Raw genomic sequence first — 16938 nt, 5'->3', positions numbered from 1 at the left:
ACGACTGCACGACCTGTGCGACGTGTCTGGATGTGACGTCGGGCTCACGTGATGCGATCGGACATGTCACTGGGCTCGACAACGCTTCCGGACCCATCACCGGGTTCACGCGACCCATCCGGATGCTTTGCCCAACGCGTCCATACGCTTTGCCGAGCTCGGACGACGCGTTCAAATCCATCGTCAAGCTTGCGCGATGCTTGCAGACACGTCGTGGCGTGCCAACATTGTGCTGGTGCTAGTCCATGGATGGAACGAGATATTTGTGTAGGGCGAAACGGCTCGAGATTTTAATCCATAGACTGGGCTACCTAGTGGCTCAATTGTGAAGGCTTCAACCTAGGACACGACATATCCTAAGTCATGGTTTGTTGATTTGTCATGGTCGTAGGACATTGTGTTGGCTTATGGAGGGTGTAAGCTAAGTGAAGCAGAGACCACTTGAGGTCCAACTAACTAGATGTGGTTTTAGTTGATTGCAGCATGCTATTTAACTAGAGTCAAGATTTTGGGAAGATATGAGCTTGATAGATTGCACAAAAATTCTCTGAAGTTCTTTGATCAAGTTCTTAGAGGTTTTTAAGGGGTTGAATTTTGAAAGCTTCAGCTCAAGATTTTGGTAATCCTCTCATAATCTAGCATTACATTTCATTCTATTTAAGAGAGGAGAGCTCATTGCAAACAATATAAGGTTGAGATTATAAGAGGCTCGCTTCATAATGGATTATATATATATATACAATCTGATTAATCATAGGATAGACGGTCCAACCTCACATTCCGTACACTAAGTAAATCTAGGAAGCACGGTGGCTCTTGACATGGCACCCCAGCTGCATCAGTAATTCAATTGTCTTAGGCGTGTCGTTAGAATTGAACCCTGGTTGCTTTGAATATGCACCCTGCTTCTTACCACCACACCAAGCCTTGGGGGCAGGAGCATGGTCTTTAAAGCACATTATATAGATGTGTTAACATGTCTTGTTTTTATATCCATTACTTTCATTGTGATATACTTGACATGATCAATCACAAGACCATTTCTTCATCAATCCACTTAGTACTTAAGTTACTATCCATGTTTCAATGGAGAGACATCTACGGATATAAACGGTAGAATTTTTAGTGTACCATATCTATCTATGATATCCTTCATTATTGGAAGTAATCTTATTGCTTATACGATGTGTATCAATGTCAAATACATTAATTCTAGTTTCAAATTCTTCAACATATATATGGTAATATGTGATTCTCTCTAACGTTATATCAACATCTCATTTTACCAATGCCACCCTAGTCGGTAGATCTGTCACGCCCCAGAGGAGTCCCTGTCCGAGAAAATTTCGGCAGCATCTCCCCTGTACGGTGGACAATCTGAAACTTTTCTACATCTCACAAATACCTCAGCCACAGGCGGCTGGAATAATAACAACAAAATAAAACATCACAACGCAGTTATATAATAGTAAACAAAACATCAATACTCTGACTCGAAATCCACCCTACTCTACTACACACGTAAAACTCAAAACCGACGAACTCACCTCTTCTGCCGTCCAGGCAGGCATGTAGTAGAATAAAAACAAAATCCAAATCCATCGATATAATAAAATCTATACCATGTCCATAAGTAAATAACTCCAGAACATAACAAGTTCAAACAGTCTAGAACAGAAAAGGAAACCAAACGAAAACCAATCACATCCTCGAGGTCTGCAGGGACTAGCAACTGGAACTCTCTCCTGACAGCATCAACCTGAAAATATCAACAATGGAGGCGGGGTGAGTCCAACACTCAACAGGTACAATTGATATGCAAAGTAAAGAAACAACACCTAGCACTAATCATGCGTACAGTCTCCTGATAAGAAAGATAAAAATGCATCTGAAGTAAACAGGAGAATACTGTACTAACAGTATAAGGTCAAACAGTCCGAGGATATAGAAATCCTGTATGATGTCAAACATAGGTATCCAAACAATACGCAACATATAAATGCAGCAAGCACAAACACAAGCAATAAATGCGTCCTGGTCACCCCTGACGCCAGTCGATCATCTCACACACATAGTGAGGCCGAGTGGGTAGGGCTGTGACAACCTCTGTCGTCACTACTCCCGATGGTGACCGAGTGGACGGGATCTTGTCGAGTACACCTATCCTCCTACCCCAAATCATAAATGGGGAGCTTGATGCCTCATCTCCGACTCAAAGACGGGAGGAATCCTGGGATAACACGTTGTGTCACACTACCCATGAGCGGACCAGCGGTGCCTAACAGAGTCCCACACACTCAGCCTGAATCGACCACTAACCCATGAGTGGTGGTGTGTGCAGATCCATGTAACTGGCGATGTGCTCAACAATAATGGAGCGGACTATCGCACAGCATGCAATCATGCAAATGATGCATGGCAATAACCATATAAACATCCTGACCTAATCCATATATATAGAAAAGTGCACCCTAGGCCAACGAATCATATTGAATCAAAGGTACACAGAAGGTATAAAAACCTAGGTCCTGAACATGGTGAAGCATGGTATATCACTACCCCCTATAAGCATGTATAAACAGGTAAAATATACATGAGATGCAAATCAATCAATCAATCAAGCACGTACCAAGATTTGGGTAGTGATGAACCGAAACATATAAGAAACACAATTAATGCAACATGTTAATTTCATTACTAAGCATATCAAAGACAAAAAGTCAAAAGTACCCGCCTCCGGAAATAAAAAGGTCCAATCTGACTCCGAGATACTCGTCTCGCGTCAAAGTCCTGTGTTAAATCGCACAGTTTAGCTAATTTAATTATAAACAAATAGCTAAACTAATTTCTAATCCACTGACCAGTTAGGGTTAGTTTCATTAACCCCAACTACACCGTTATACAACTTATAAACCTAAATCAATAATTATTGCTAACACAACTAGCAATAATCTAACACAAAGATCAAAACCATAAACCTTACCTCAAATCAACCGCTGCTGGAAGTCACAAAGTTGTTGCCCAATTAGGATTATTTACAGCCAGCAAAGATAAATTGTTGCTGGAACAAAACGAACAAACCAAAACAGTAATTAATCCATATTCTTAAACATACAGAATTTCCAACCAAGCTACAACAAGGACAATCCATTTTCCTACATCTTACCTAGGTTGACACCCGTTGCAGAAGCCAGTAGATACCGAAAGGAGTGGCTGTCCAACCACAGCACAACCCCACAGCAAGTTCTAATGCACCTCACGATCACAATTGCAGCCTTGACTGCAAACCCACAGCATAAAACTTCACCTCACGGCTGAGATCACTGCTGGATATCAAGATGCGACAGGAAGGGTTGCTGCCAGAAATTAGAAACACCCCTCAAAGCACAAAAACCCCACCAATTCGTGACCTAGAGTGGCAGCAAGGAGAGGGTCGGCGTCGGCAGTGGTGGCGGCGCGAGGTGGCTAGGGTAGAGGCGTCGGTGTGGGCGCTAGGGTCGGTGTCGCGGCTGAGGCTAGGGCATAGAGGAGGGGCCGGCGGTGTCGGGCAGTAGCGATATCGCGTCGGAGAAGAAGCAACCGGCTTCCCTTGTCTCTCGTCGGCTTGCGAAGATGGATCGGCTCGGAGAAGAGGAGTGCGCGCGAGGGAGATGAGGAGAAAGCAGAAAAGGAGGTGGCCGAGGGGTTTAAAACTTCGGCGAGGAAGAAACCGCCGGCCGGCGGTTAGGGCACGCCGGCGGTTAGGGCTCGGCGTCGGGAAGAAGAAGGGAAGAGGGCTCGGGTGCACGAGTGAAGGAGAGAGCAGAAACGACGTCTGAAAAAAGAAATAAGAGAAAAAGAAAAGATAAAGGAAAAAGAAAAAGGAAAAGAAAAATAAATCTTTTCCTCATTAAAACAGGGTAGTCTAAACAGGCTTTTCCGGACCCCATTTTTATCCCCGTGAACTTATCCGTACGAGCTCTGAAAAATTTCCAAAAATTCCAGAAAATTCCCTTATTAATATTCGCCTATTTTCCGGTATTTTACAAGATCTCTATCATTAGCAATGCACATGTCATGTTAGTTGTGTTCCATCTTGACTACATTTTTCTATCAAATCTACTTAATTTTCTTTTTATAATATACCGCCCTTCAACAAACTTAATAAGTTGTTGAGTTGTTTCATAATTTTTATGGTTGACTCTTCTATTCAACATTTGTCGATTCAATTAGTAATTGGTGCCAACATAAGTAATTGGTCCCCATGGGGTCCCCAGTTGGTTAGAAAATGATATATTTGCTATAATGGAACAAGGATCAATTCCCGATGGATAGTCGACTATAAGCTGATCTCGTGATGTACCTTCCTTCACATAATTTGAGACGGAACGTAAGGGGCACTTGGGATGAGCATAATCACTTTTTGCTACAAAAGTATTGTATCAATTTTCGGCTATACCTTCCCCTTTTCTATAGTTGAGTCCTCTCTTCAAATACACAATCAATTATTGTCATCCTAGATAATCTACATAATATGCTTTTCGTCTTGAATCTAGATCTTGTGAACTTTAATACAATTTTTAATTTTTATTACTTGGTTGAGTCCACAAATATTCTTTTACATCTTTCTCTTTTGTTCATTAAATGTTAGGGGTTGGTTTTTGACCTTCTATTTCCTTTATTGATCACTATTTTCTATTATTGGTGCAATGGTGCCCTAAGTGTTCCGGTGTGATCATGAGCTTAGATATTTGAACAAATAGTTTAAGTTAGGACTCACCTTGTGATTTGATATGTAGTGTGCAGGAACTCCGTGGATACATATATTGAGACTAAGATTGTGCTTACCAAATGGCTCGAGATAGTGTAGACAGAGAAGGGTGGTATGAGACACTCGAGGAATAGTAGCAAAAGGGCTATGAAAGTGTAATTGTTCCTGTAAAGCGAACTTAGTAGAGTGTGGAGCATCATAAGTTTGACGAAAGATAGCTAGAGGTGGACTATGCAAGTAGAGTAAGCAGGATGACATGGGAAGAAAGTTGAGGGCTTGGTGCATTACAAGGATAAGAAGCTTAACAGAAGATGATGTACGGTGGAGAAGATAATTTCATGGTGAGCTTAAAGTTGAGAGCATATGTACTTGGGCACGGATAAATCTCAACTTTGGCGGACTCAATCATTAAATAGGTTATAATCAATATACAGTTCGACTAAACGATTCTTTCAATTGATTGATGGTTGAGTCAACTAGATAGATGATTTAGATACTAATAGAATTGTGTTCCTATTGGATAATTGACTCTTGCCTTTAAGCAGTCGATTGATGCATGCTAGATGAAGAAGTCGTCAATGAGAAATGGTCATGATCCAAGAGAATCAGTCAAAATTTAGAAGAGTACTCGTCCAATGATGATAATCTCGATTATTGATGCTGCAAAAGACATTTGATAACACCTTGATGGCTGCCAACATATAAAGATCATTTCATGAATTTGTTAAGGGGAGAAGGCTTAAAAAGGTTTCGAAGGGTTACAAAAAATAGTAACAACAGATTAATCTACAACAACGTTTATTATTATTATTATTTTTTAAGCCTTATTGCAAAATCCTAACACCTTGTTGTAAATCTTCTGTAATCTTTGTAATAAACTTATAGGAGGTTTCTCCACCTCTGATACCTAATCATGAAGTTAGAGGATTTTGGGAGTGATCTACCAAAAGAATCATAGGCTGTGGAGTAGAAGCTTGAGTGTTGTCGAACCACATAAACGTGTATCTTATGTTGTGATATGCTTGTGTTTGTGCTTTTATTTTATTTTTGTTGCTAACTTTGTATATGATCTTGTTGAAATTGCAACAAAAGTAATAGGTTTATATTTATAGGCACCAATTATATTCACTCCCTCCACTGACTATTTTTTGACAAATTATATGCGACTTGTTAAGATCGCAACATTATAGGAATGGGCAAAAGTAATTGTTTTATATTTATAGACAGATAATTCGGAAGAACAGCGATGGATTAAGAAAACAAATGATGAACACATTACTAATAGCAAAGTCAAGTATCATATTCTAAGCGTCCTACTCCATGATAAAGCTCCATGCCCACAATTAAAAGAATTGATCAATGGTTGGTAAGTATCGAAGATACAATATCCAACTGTTCTCGAGGATGACTCAGAGGGTCTGGATGGTATGGTAGATTTCTTTTATATGTCAAAAGATTTTGAGGTAAGTACTTTAGATGATTTTGTTTCTACCATGGTATAACACGATTCATAATTGAAATTTGACCAAAAAAAAAACAAACTACAAGAGAGATAATTTAACCCTTGCAGCACAAAAGAATAAAAGGGAGTATGAAAGGACAGCTTGAGTTATAAAATTCCTCAACAAAATTTCCTTCTATGGATAGCTATGAAGAAACATTTTTGGTAAGAATAAAGGTCTCTCGAAAAACTAACGTTGATCGGAAACAAAGCAAAAGAAAGGTAAAATGTTTTAATTGTGATGAAGGACATATGAAGGATCAAACACTCAATCACGGATTAAAATCTCGTGTCGTACCAAGAAACTTTTCGTTCCCTCATTGACTGGTGCACAGGTGTCGCGCGAGCCCAACCTCGACACAGGGCAGTGCGTGAGAATGGGGCGAGGTCGCAATCCGCATGCATGATGAGGGAAAAGTTGTGATCCGACTACGTGACGAGGGGGAAGTTGCAAGCCACCTGCGCAACGTAGGGGAAGTCACGATCCGTTTGTGCGACATAGGGGAGGTCATTATCTACCTGTGCGACACGGGGGAGATCGCGATCTGCATCGAGCAAGCCATACCGGGTGTAACGACCCGGCCCTCTTGGCCCATTTGGCGGCCCATTTGGCGATTCGAACTCTAGATCTCCAGGCTAAATACTAGAGTTTATGAATCCTGGTAACCAAGTGAGTACCAGGATTCATAAACTCTAGTATTTAGCCTGGAGATCTAGAGTTCGAATCCTGGGGGAGGCAAAAATCCACTGCCAGGGGTGGAAAGTCCTAGTGAGTAACGACACGGCCAAATGGGCCAAGAGGGCCGGGTCGTTACACCGGGGTGGGTGTTGCACGACGGGGGGTGGGATGCAGGAAGAGAGAGAGAGATTTTAATTTAATAAATTTATTAAATTTATATTAATAATTTCAATTAACTCCTAACTATAATAGGGATAACGTTATTAAACTTAATTAAACCTTAATAAATTTATTTTATTAATTATATATTTTATTTATTTTAATTTAAAAAATATATATAATAATTTATTTATTTAGTTTATTTACTTACCCTATGGGAGTGTCACGATCCCTTATTTTTTTCTTTATTATTATTATTTTTTGTATTTTTTAAATATTTTTTTTAGTTAATATATTCTATATTTATAAAAAAATAACTGAAACCATATCAACATGACACAATATGGTACAAAAATTGTATTGTTCAGGTCAAAGATTGAAACTCCTATATGACTCGAAATTTTAAATCATGCCGTCAATTAAAGAAGGAGAAGAAAAATCAGATAGAGGAAAAGATAAGCAATAATCCCAAGGAGAAATCTAAAAGCCATATGACATGATACGACTTCTTCATCAGAATAAGAAGGCAAACGTCAAACAAGGCAATAAATGAGAATAACATCTCATCCAAACACAAAAGTCTTGGGAGCCTTAGTGAAGGTGGGAGTTACACCCTTCGAATCAGATGACATGGTAAGTCAGATAAAACACTTATCCTCTAAAGAGTTAGTTAATGTTATTTCTTAATTGAGCAAATCTTCATCAAACTTGGAAGAAAGAATTTATGTTCAAAGGAACTAGTTAACACATTAGAAGAAAATTTAAAAACAACTGATTTTAAAAAAATTAGAGACTAAAACATAAAACTAAGGGAGCAACTAAAATCTCAAAGGCTGCCCTAGAAGAAATTTCAAATAATTTGAGGTCATAGAGAACAGAAAGCTATACTCTAGTAAAGAAAAACTAGGATATAGAAAACCTAAGGATGAATTCCATAATCAAACCATTAGTGGGCAATTTGTATAGATAAAATTTATTCATAAAAGGTACTTAGTTAATTAAGTTCTTCCTAGTTTATTTTGAGTGCCAAATTAATAATTAACCCTTTGAGAATCGTAGGACTCTCATCCATGTGAAATACATTCAAATCGACTATATGGTTAACTTGGTATTTTAACTATTGAGTAGTATTGCATAATCACATAATTATATAAGGATACATTTACATTTCACAAAATAGTAGATTTTTTAATTATTGATAAATCTTTTCTGCAAAAAGTCGTACACTGGACAACCCACAGGCTAGCCCCATCGCCATATGTAGAGAGGTAAATTAGGAAACTGACCAGACCACCACATGGGAGGGTATTTTTGTCGGTTTCATTTGGAATCGACCCTTGTCCATTTCTGCAAATTTACTATGTGGTGACCAACTTGACTATGCTTTAGGGGCTAATTATTTATAAACCTAGAAACAAAGTGAGAGGAGTTAATTTATACATCAATTTTTTTAAAAAATTGATCAATTTCAGAAATTAATACATTTTTTAAAGAAAAATATTTTTTTTGAGTTAAATTAGATTTTAACAAAATATTTGCAAAATTTTATATTTTTTAATTTTTTTTAGAAACTTTGGTAAATTTTTGAACATCGGCACAATAGTTTCAGTCTCAAGTATGTAGTTGACTTGTTTAGATTGCTAGTCGACTGCTAATTGACACTAGGCAGGAGTCCACTAATCAACAAAGGCATTCCATTTCGTGTATGATTACTATATTATTTGGTACAATCATTTTTAATGTTGTCAAAAGGGGGATGGATGTAATTTAAGTTAAAAGACCAAATCCTTGTGGTTTAGGGAACAGTATGTGAAACTCGTAAGGTTTTAAAATTTGATTTTTGGGTCAAGGAGGAGCTTAACTGAAAAGGGAGTCTATAGGTTTCATTTGCTTTGTTGCATTTCTTTTGCATTTTATTTAGTATAATGTTTTTTCCCTAATTTAAATGGATTGCCAAAATCACAAATTGGGAGATGTTGGTGCAACCATGCCTCAAGTGGTCCGTGCGACCATGAGTTTTGACATTTGGACAAAAGGTTTAAATTAAGTCATGCCTTGTGATTTGATATGTGTATTTGAGTGCAAGTATTTAATGGATACACAGTTGAGACGACTCAATGCGGCTAAGGTCGTGGCTACCTGATGGTTCAAGTTCATGTAGATCAGAGAAAGGTGATATAAGACACTCAAGGGGTGGTGGCATGTAAAGAATCAAAGTGCAACTGTGTTTGGGAAGTAGACTAAAGCAGAGTGAAGGAAGGCACAATGGTGCATTCGAGGGATGACAATTTTTATAAAAGATGTCCAGAAGCGGACTAAGCAAAGTGAGATGGATGACACAGGAAGAGAGTTAAGGGCTTAGTACATCCAAAGGACGAGAAGCTTGATGGAAGATGACTTTGTGGCGGAAGACAACTACATGATGAGTTAAGAGTCGAGTGCAAATGTACTCGAGTGAAGATCTCAACTTTTTAGACTCAGTTATCGTATAGGTTGCATTTAGCATACTAGTCCATTGATGGAGTTACTTAGTCGACTGATGGTTGGGTCGACTCCACCTAGTGGGATAAAGCTTAATTGTTGTTGTTGATGGTTGAGTCGACTACCACTGGTAGTTGACTCAAAACCTAACATAATTGTGTTCTCTATTGAATAGTCAACTATTGCCTATGAGTAGTCGATTGATGCAGGCTGGATGAAAAAGTTACTAGTGAGAAATTGTTGTAATCCAAGGGAATCAATTAAACTTTAGAAAAACGGACTAATATTAATGATTGATGCTACAGGAGACATTTAACAACACCTTAATGGAATGAACGGATAAAGTTTTCTATTTATCAGTTGATTAATAGCTACCAACACATGAAGATCGTGGCAAGAATCATTGTGGGGAGAAGACTTTAAAAGGTTTCAAAGGGCTATTGAAGCAAGGAACAACAGACTAATCTACAATTCTTATTGTTAGTTTTCTTAAACCTTACTGCAAAACTCTAACATGTATATTGTAAAGCTCTTATACTCTTTGACGATAAACTTATAAGAGGTTTCTCCATCATCAATATCTGATCGTGAAGGAGAAAATTAGAGAATTCTAGAAGTGATTGACCAAAATGATCGTAGGTCATGAAGTAGGAGCTACCAAACTATACAAATATGTGTTAGTAATGTGGTATGCTTGCATTTATGCTTTTTGAAATTTTTTGTTGCAATATTGTATGTTAGCTTGCTGAAAGTGCACTAAGAGTATTAGTTTTGCTATCAGAAGGTCGGGCAGGGAGCTGTTGAGCAAAGAGCTTCTGAATTGCCGAACGGGAGGTCAAGCATAGTTGCCAAACTAACAACTAACGAGCCGGGAGGTTGGGCAGGAAACTGCTGAACAGGAGGTTGAGTAGAGCTGTCGATTGCCGGGCTAGGAGGCAATGCTACCGAGTTGCTAGATAGGGAGCAAGACTGTCAGAACATGGCTCAACCACATTAGCAACCAAGCACAAGCTACTTGTGGCGAACGGATCTGTACTCTAATGCTATCACTGGAAAACAAGAGTTGCCAAGAAGGGCTGCCTAACAAGGAGGTGGAGGATGTGGGGGAAGGAGTTGGATCGACTCTTCAGTGTGTGCTTTATGAACTCTACCTTTTGCCCAAGGTAGGAGCCTCCTTATATAGACTCGATACCTTTGCAGCATTAAACCTGTCGATTAATGGTCGGGTAATGGTCATTCACTGCCTCTGCCTGTGGACTGAAATGCAAGCAACCGATCATCAATGGTTGACCTTTACCGCCCGAGCAATTATAGGACGGCCATTAACGTCTGACCAATTTAGGTTGGCCATTAATGTGTGTTGCACACTTAGCATCCAGGAAAAATGAACACACTTAGCATCCAGGGAAAATGATCCATGTGGCAAAGCATTGGTTAGGCAATATTTGCCTGTCTGACATTTGATGTGTAAGTCGCACCCATACACAAGTCAACTTAGTTTAGTATAATTTACGCTCTAGATTTGCAATGCCATCCATACATGTTCACAACATCAAAAGTTGTGATTCATATAAACCAACCATATTATGTGGGATTAAACTCCAATTCACATTGGAGTCTATTTTTAAATTTTTTTAATTTACTTTTCCATCAATTTATACCCCTAGTGGGGATTAGCAGTGACTATACACCTATATCTCATTATATATGTTTATTTAAAATTAAAAGGTCAAAATACTTCCCACCCCTTGGTCACTTGGTGGTTGGCTATAAGTTGATCCCGTGATTTACCTTCCTTCACATAACTTGGGACGGGTTGAGGGGCGTCTAGAGTGAGCATTATCACTTTTTACTACAATAATATTTGCTACTTTAGACTTAGGTAGAAGCGATTAACTTCATGTATTGTCTACAATATGTATGTATGGACTTATCTTGCTTGGCCTCAGATACGAGTACTTGCCATCGGTAAGATAATTATTTCTAAAAACCTTCACATGATGAATAGAGATATTAAAGTTGCACTTGAAGTGTCAGTGTCCCATTGTTGGGTATGCGACATAGTATGAAAATGGTTGATAATAATCCAGATCATAGAACCTATAGACATTAGTAGTATAAACATTGCTAATGATCTAAATTGTTCTTAAAGTCACAAAATATATTAGGTTCTTGACAACTGAATCCACAGTTTGAGTTTCATACTAGACCCTTATGTTTCATTTGTTATTATTTAGCTTTTCATTAATTTTCTTTTACGTTAGCCTCACCATCGAACAACGTTAGATACCATTGAAAAGCAAGGATGATGGTATTTCATGGAAGATGCAAAGTTAGATACTATTTAAAAGCAAGGAAGATGACATGTCATTGTTTTGTGGTTTAAAAAATCATCCCAAGCCTGGATGCTTTGACACCTAAATCAAATAATTAATGATATTTTTCAGTACCTAGAAGCACGATTGCCTTCGACTAATATGACGTGTTCCCTCTTCCTCAGAAATTCTTGTTTCCTATGAATTAATTAACGAATTCACGTACGACAATATTGCTCAGTATATGTAGAATTGCTTCTCCTGTAGTTTTCCTGAGTTCTTGTTAAGCGCTTCAGTTATGCAAATTTGCACAGGACGACGGACTTCAACTTCAGGGACTAAAGCGCGAATAGTTGATGAAGATTTCGAGGAGTTTTTAGAAGGAATGTTCCCATGACTTGAATACTTTCTTCAAGAAAAAAACCCATAGTAGCCTGGGAACTAGTTTCCGGTTCTTAATTGTGATATATATTGCCTAACTTCATTTGCGGACTGATCCTCTTGGCCTTGTTCAAATGCATTACTGAATTTTCTATGTTCTTGACATTTCTGGTGAAGAATTAATGGTTGACAATTACATTCCCAACATTTTGAAAATGTTATTTTGCTAGTTCAAAGATGGCAAGAACATACTCGAGTGATTTTATTTCACTAGCACATTCCCTTTAGCATTATAGTGATAAAATTTCTTTAGTTTTGGTTGATTGCTTTGTAAACCCTCCCTGTATAGATTCATTGTTAAAATAGGCCAGGTAGCTGACAATAGGCTTGGAGTTGATTCCCAACGGATATGGAATGTTACGTTGTTGATTCAACCTCTCTTTACATGTGTTACCGCTGTTGGGCGAAAAAATTCACCTCCCTTTCAGACAGTATAAAATCATTAATCTAAATTTAAGTCCCAGTAATCATTGTATTTGCCTGTGAAAGTATTTAAAATTGACTTGCGTGGGAAAATTTATTTACTGTATTTAGTATTATTATGTTTGATAGGAAAAAAAAATGATATGGATAAGTTAAATTAATTTTGTAGGTGGACCGTCTGGTTCCACGTACCAAGAGAGCAGATTTGTGGGGTGTTGGATAAATAAAACAGGTGAAATAATAGAAATAAGGAGGTGAGAATTAATAGATAAAATTATTTCAAACAGGATCTAATAAGCTCTTGATATTTTCCCAAGTGAAGTTCAAGGTGTGCTTGAATGCTTTGCAAGGATAGTGAGCATTCTTATTTATAGAGAAGATGCCAGGTGTACAAGGAGTCCATCGTCACATCTTGTCTAGATAAGAATGCATCATATGCCTGTTTACAGCTAAGGGCATCTTACTTTAGATACTTTACAGCACACAGATGTTGGAATCCTAAAGTTAGTTTGGTGTGATAAAAAAGTTAAGTTAGGTTCTGTGTGTTTTAATCTTGTGTCTAAGTGTGCAGAAGCTTAGGAGCACAGGGAGTCGAGCGGAAGATGCAGCTAATGAGAAGGATGACACGTGGTGCGTCTGAGGGATGAGATGCTGCGGAAGAGTACATCGACGGACGAGAAGGAAGCGTGTGGTGGTTCCGAGGGACGAGAAGCCGGAGCGGAAGACTGCTCGAGGAGCAAGAGACGCAACTAGCGAGAAGGTCAGCGCGAGGTGCGACCGAGAGACGAAGACTGTGGATGAGTACGCTGATGAACGAGAAGGAAGCACACGATGATTCCAAGGGACGAGAAGCTGGAGCGGAAGCTTGCTCGAGAAGGTCGGGAGTTGGGTTCGGGTGAGCCCTATTCCGGATGGCCGAGATCACCCAAGCAAGCGGAGCTAGAACGGAAGACTCGGACCGAGGTGAACGGAACCGGAGCAGAGGGCTCGGATCGAAAAGTCAACATAGGTTGACTTTGGGGTTCCGGGCGCCCGGACCGAAATTCTATCTGGATCTCGGTCAAAATGAGATCCGTGCGAAGGGGATAAAGTTTTATCCCCCCAGGGCGCCCGGAACCCTTCCAAGCGCCCTGACCAAGGGTTTAAATACAGTCTTGGCTCAGAAGCTTTTAATCATCTCAGAAACTTAATCCAACACTTATATGCTTTATTTTAGTTAGCTTCTTTCTTTTTGCGTTTCGCTGCTGTAAGAGGCTTCTTCGCCTGAAGGAGATAGTTAGTGCGACATATTTCTTGGATTAACAACCTCCCTGGTTGTAACTAAGTAAAACATTCTTTGCCTCTTCTTTCTATTTATTGCCTTTATTTATTTTGCAAGTGTTCTGTTGAAAGTTGGAGAAGGGTTGCTTTTTGTTTTTGCAGGCTATTCAACCCCCCATTCTAGCCGGCCCCAGCGGTCCAACAAGTGGTATCAGAGCCGAGTGCGCTTCAGGAGGACTAACCGTCGAACGGAGCACTGAATTAATGGCCGGAGCTAACATCTATCCACCAACGTTCGAGGGGGAGTTCGCGTTTTGGAAGCGACGGATGGAAGTTTATTTTAAAATTGATTTTAATTTATTATTAATAATGACGTATGGTTTTGATATGCCCAAAAGCAAAGAAGGAGAAGAACTTGAGGAGCATCTATGGACTGACGAGCAGTACGACGAATTCATGACAAACGGTAAGGCTGAGTCTTACCTTTTGAGCGTACTACTCGCCAAGGATCTCGACAGAGTCGGAAAATACAGAAGCACAAAAGAACTTTGGGAAAAATTCTTGAAGCTCTACGAAGAACCATTTGAAGTCAACTCCTTGATGAACATCGAGCCGTCGTCAGAAGATTCCGGGATGGAGGAAATTGTCGGAACATCTCTCACCGCCGAGCATCTACCAGAAGACGCAATCAGCTCTTCCTCAATGAGCATTAAGAGCATCGATGAAGGGGGAGCAACGTCGAAAGAAAACAACTTAATAGGGGGAGAATCAACGGCCAATAAGGTAAGTCAGGTATGATCTCCACCTCCTGATCAATTGATTAAATCAATCAAAACATTGTCGACAGATCTTTGCGAAGTAGAAGTTATATTATCGGAAAAAATTTTCGAATTAGAAATTAAATTATCGAAAGATTTTTGTGAATTAGAAATTCAAAATAAAATAAAGAATAGTGAAATAAAAGAAACTTTAACAACAATTTGCCGATTAAAGGGTTTAGACAAACCAAAAATAGAAAATGACATGTTAGAGAAACAAATATAGATTATATAATTTTTTACATGTTCAAAATTTCCTACTTTAGATTTGAGAAATTATGATAAACTAAGATGAAAATTTAAATATAATAATATTAAAGAATTTCATTTAAATTAAAAATTTAGATTTAACACTTTCAGCGAGAAAATTGAACCTTTAATTTCTTTATGCGACTTTGTCTAAAAAAGTGGTTGTTGCTCCAATAACCAGGAAGGCTTAGTGCCTCGCCACTGTCTGGAAGCCAAGTATTGAAATAAAAAGTTTAATTGACTAACTGAAAAACATTAATTTGAAATTGAATAATGCTTTAAAGAGTTACTCAGTTTATTTTAGAAAATTCTCAAAAATAATTTTTGTTTGTAAAAACTTAGAAATTTTTTTTTGCAAAAATATTTGCTAAATATTTTTACTTAGAATTTTTTTGAAAATTATTGCAAAATTTTAGTGATATCAAAATAATTTTTCAAAATCTTCTAAGTTTTAACCCTTAGATTTTTCTTAAAACCCCAATTTTTTATATGATCAACGAAGGAGAAGAAAAAGTATAAGTCTAGGAGGAGGTAGATCAATTTTTAAATCTTTTTGTATTTTTTTACAAATTAGTTAGTTCATTTTTTTTTATGTTTATTTACCCTAGCTTAACTTGAGTTGCTCACATTAAAAATGAGGAGATTGTTGGAACCCCAAGGTTGTTTTGGTGTGATCAATAAGTTAAGTTAGGTCCTGTGTGTTTTAACCTTGTGTCTAAGTGTGCATGAGCTTAGGAGCACAGAGAGTCGAGCGGAAGACGCAGCTGTTGGATCGAAAGCGCTAGAAGGAGGGCGGGGGGTGAATAACACTCATGGCTATTTCGTTCAATTTGTAAAATTCGAGTGTTAAAGCAGCGGAAATAAAAAGAACAACACACAAAGACATAGATTATTTACTTGGTTCGGAGCCTATGGCGACTCCTACTCCAAGGCCCACGATCGTTGATCGTTTTCGGTGGGCAACAACTATAATATCGTAAATGAGAGTACAACTTTAAAATACAATATTAAAGCTGGAATACAAATTATATCGACGATGAAAATCACTATCTTGAAGCTTCGAGTCGTCGGGGTCTTGCCGTAGCTCAGTCGGATCGTTTTGTTAGCAGCACACAGGAGAAAGAGCTCTAGAGAATTGATTGTTGAAGGAGCTGCTCGAACTCCTTTTTTATACAGTACTGGAGGCGCCTCCAATACCATCCAAGACGCCTCCAATCCTCCCGAGTCAGCCGCGTGGATCAGCTTCGAACTGGTCGCACCTCATCCACTTGAAGGCGCCTTCAAGCCACTCCAAGGCGCCTTCAAGCCGTGGTCCAAGGCGCCTTCAGTCACCATACTGGCTTTGGCTTGCACCCGAGGCGCCTCCAAGCTCCATGGAGGCGCCTCGGACACTGTTCATCCGAGGCTTAAGTTGTTCCTTTTGTACCTGTAAGATATGTTAGTCTCAAAACAACATCGTACCTTGCAAGACAAAGTTAGAACAGATTTATGTTAGTTAGAGCCCTAGAGTCAATCATATGATGATTGTTGTATGGACTCGATGTATCAGATTCCTATATATTAATAAAGACATTTCTTTATGGTTATTATACTTACTTGTATTGGTGCCAAATAATTAAGTATAATAGCGTCCTTGAGTAGAAGGTTCTTATCTATATTAATCAATTGGTTGAATTGATAGTGAGATGATATAGAGAACACTACTCTTAATCATTCCTAGTCAAATATTAACATTTAGGGATAATGTTAATGCGATGAGACTAGCATGTAGGTCAACTCGATGACTTGATCTCACAAGTCATGGATATAGAGATATCAAGTTGACACATGGGTATGTATTGGAGAATGTATACTGAATGATC

The 16938-nt window shown here is 38.6% G+C and overlaps 1 protein-coding gene across 4 annotated transcripts in view; it reads left to right on the top strand.

The window, feature by feature from the left end:
- Positions 1 to 12536, top strand: part of LOC122051085 (protein FRA10AC1-like) — a 51690-nt gene extending 39154 nt beyond the window's left edge. For 3 of the 4 annotated variants that reach the window (XM_042612034.1, XM_042612033.1, XM_042612036.1), the window contains one exon: positions 12200 to 12536. In XM_042612034.1, coding sequence (XP_042467968.1) covers positions 12200 to 12282 — 83 coding nt within the window. In that variant the 3' untranslated portion in view covers positions 12283 to 12536. Of the gene's footprint in view, positions 1 to 10351; positions 10734 to 12199 lie in introns of all 4 variants that reach the window. The other variant, XR_006131318.1, reaches the window with a different exon arrangement.
- The last annotated feature ends 4402 nt before the right edge of the window (positions 12537 to 16938 follow it).

The sequence above is a fragment of the Zingiber officinale genome, chromosome 3A (genome assembly GCF_018446385.1).
Source record: "Zingiber officinale cultivar Zhangliang chromosome 3A, Zo_v1.1, whole genome shotgun sequence".
NCBI lineage: Eukaryota > Viridiplantae > Streptophyta > Magnoliopsida > Zingiberales > Zingiberaceae > Zingiber > Zingiber officinale.
The sequence above is the reverse complement of the archived record's forward strand: the minus strand, read 5'-3'. Positions and strand labels throughout refer to the sequence as shown.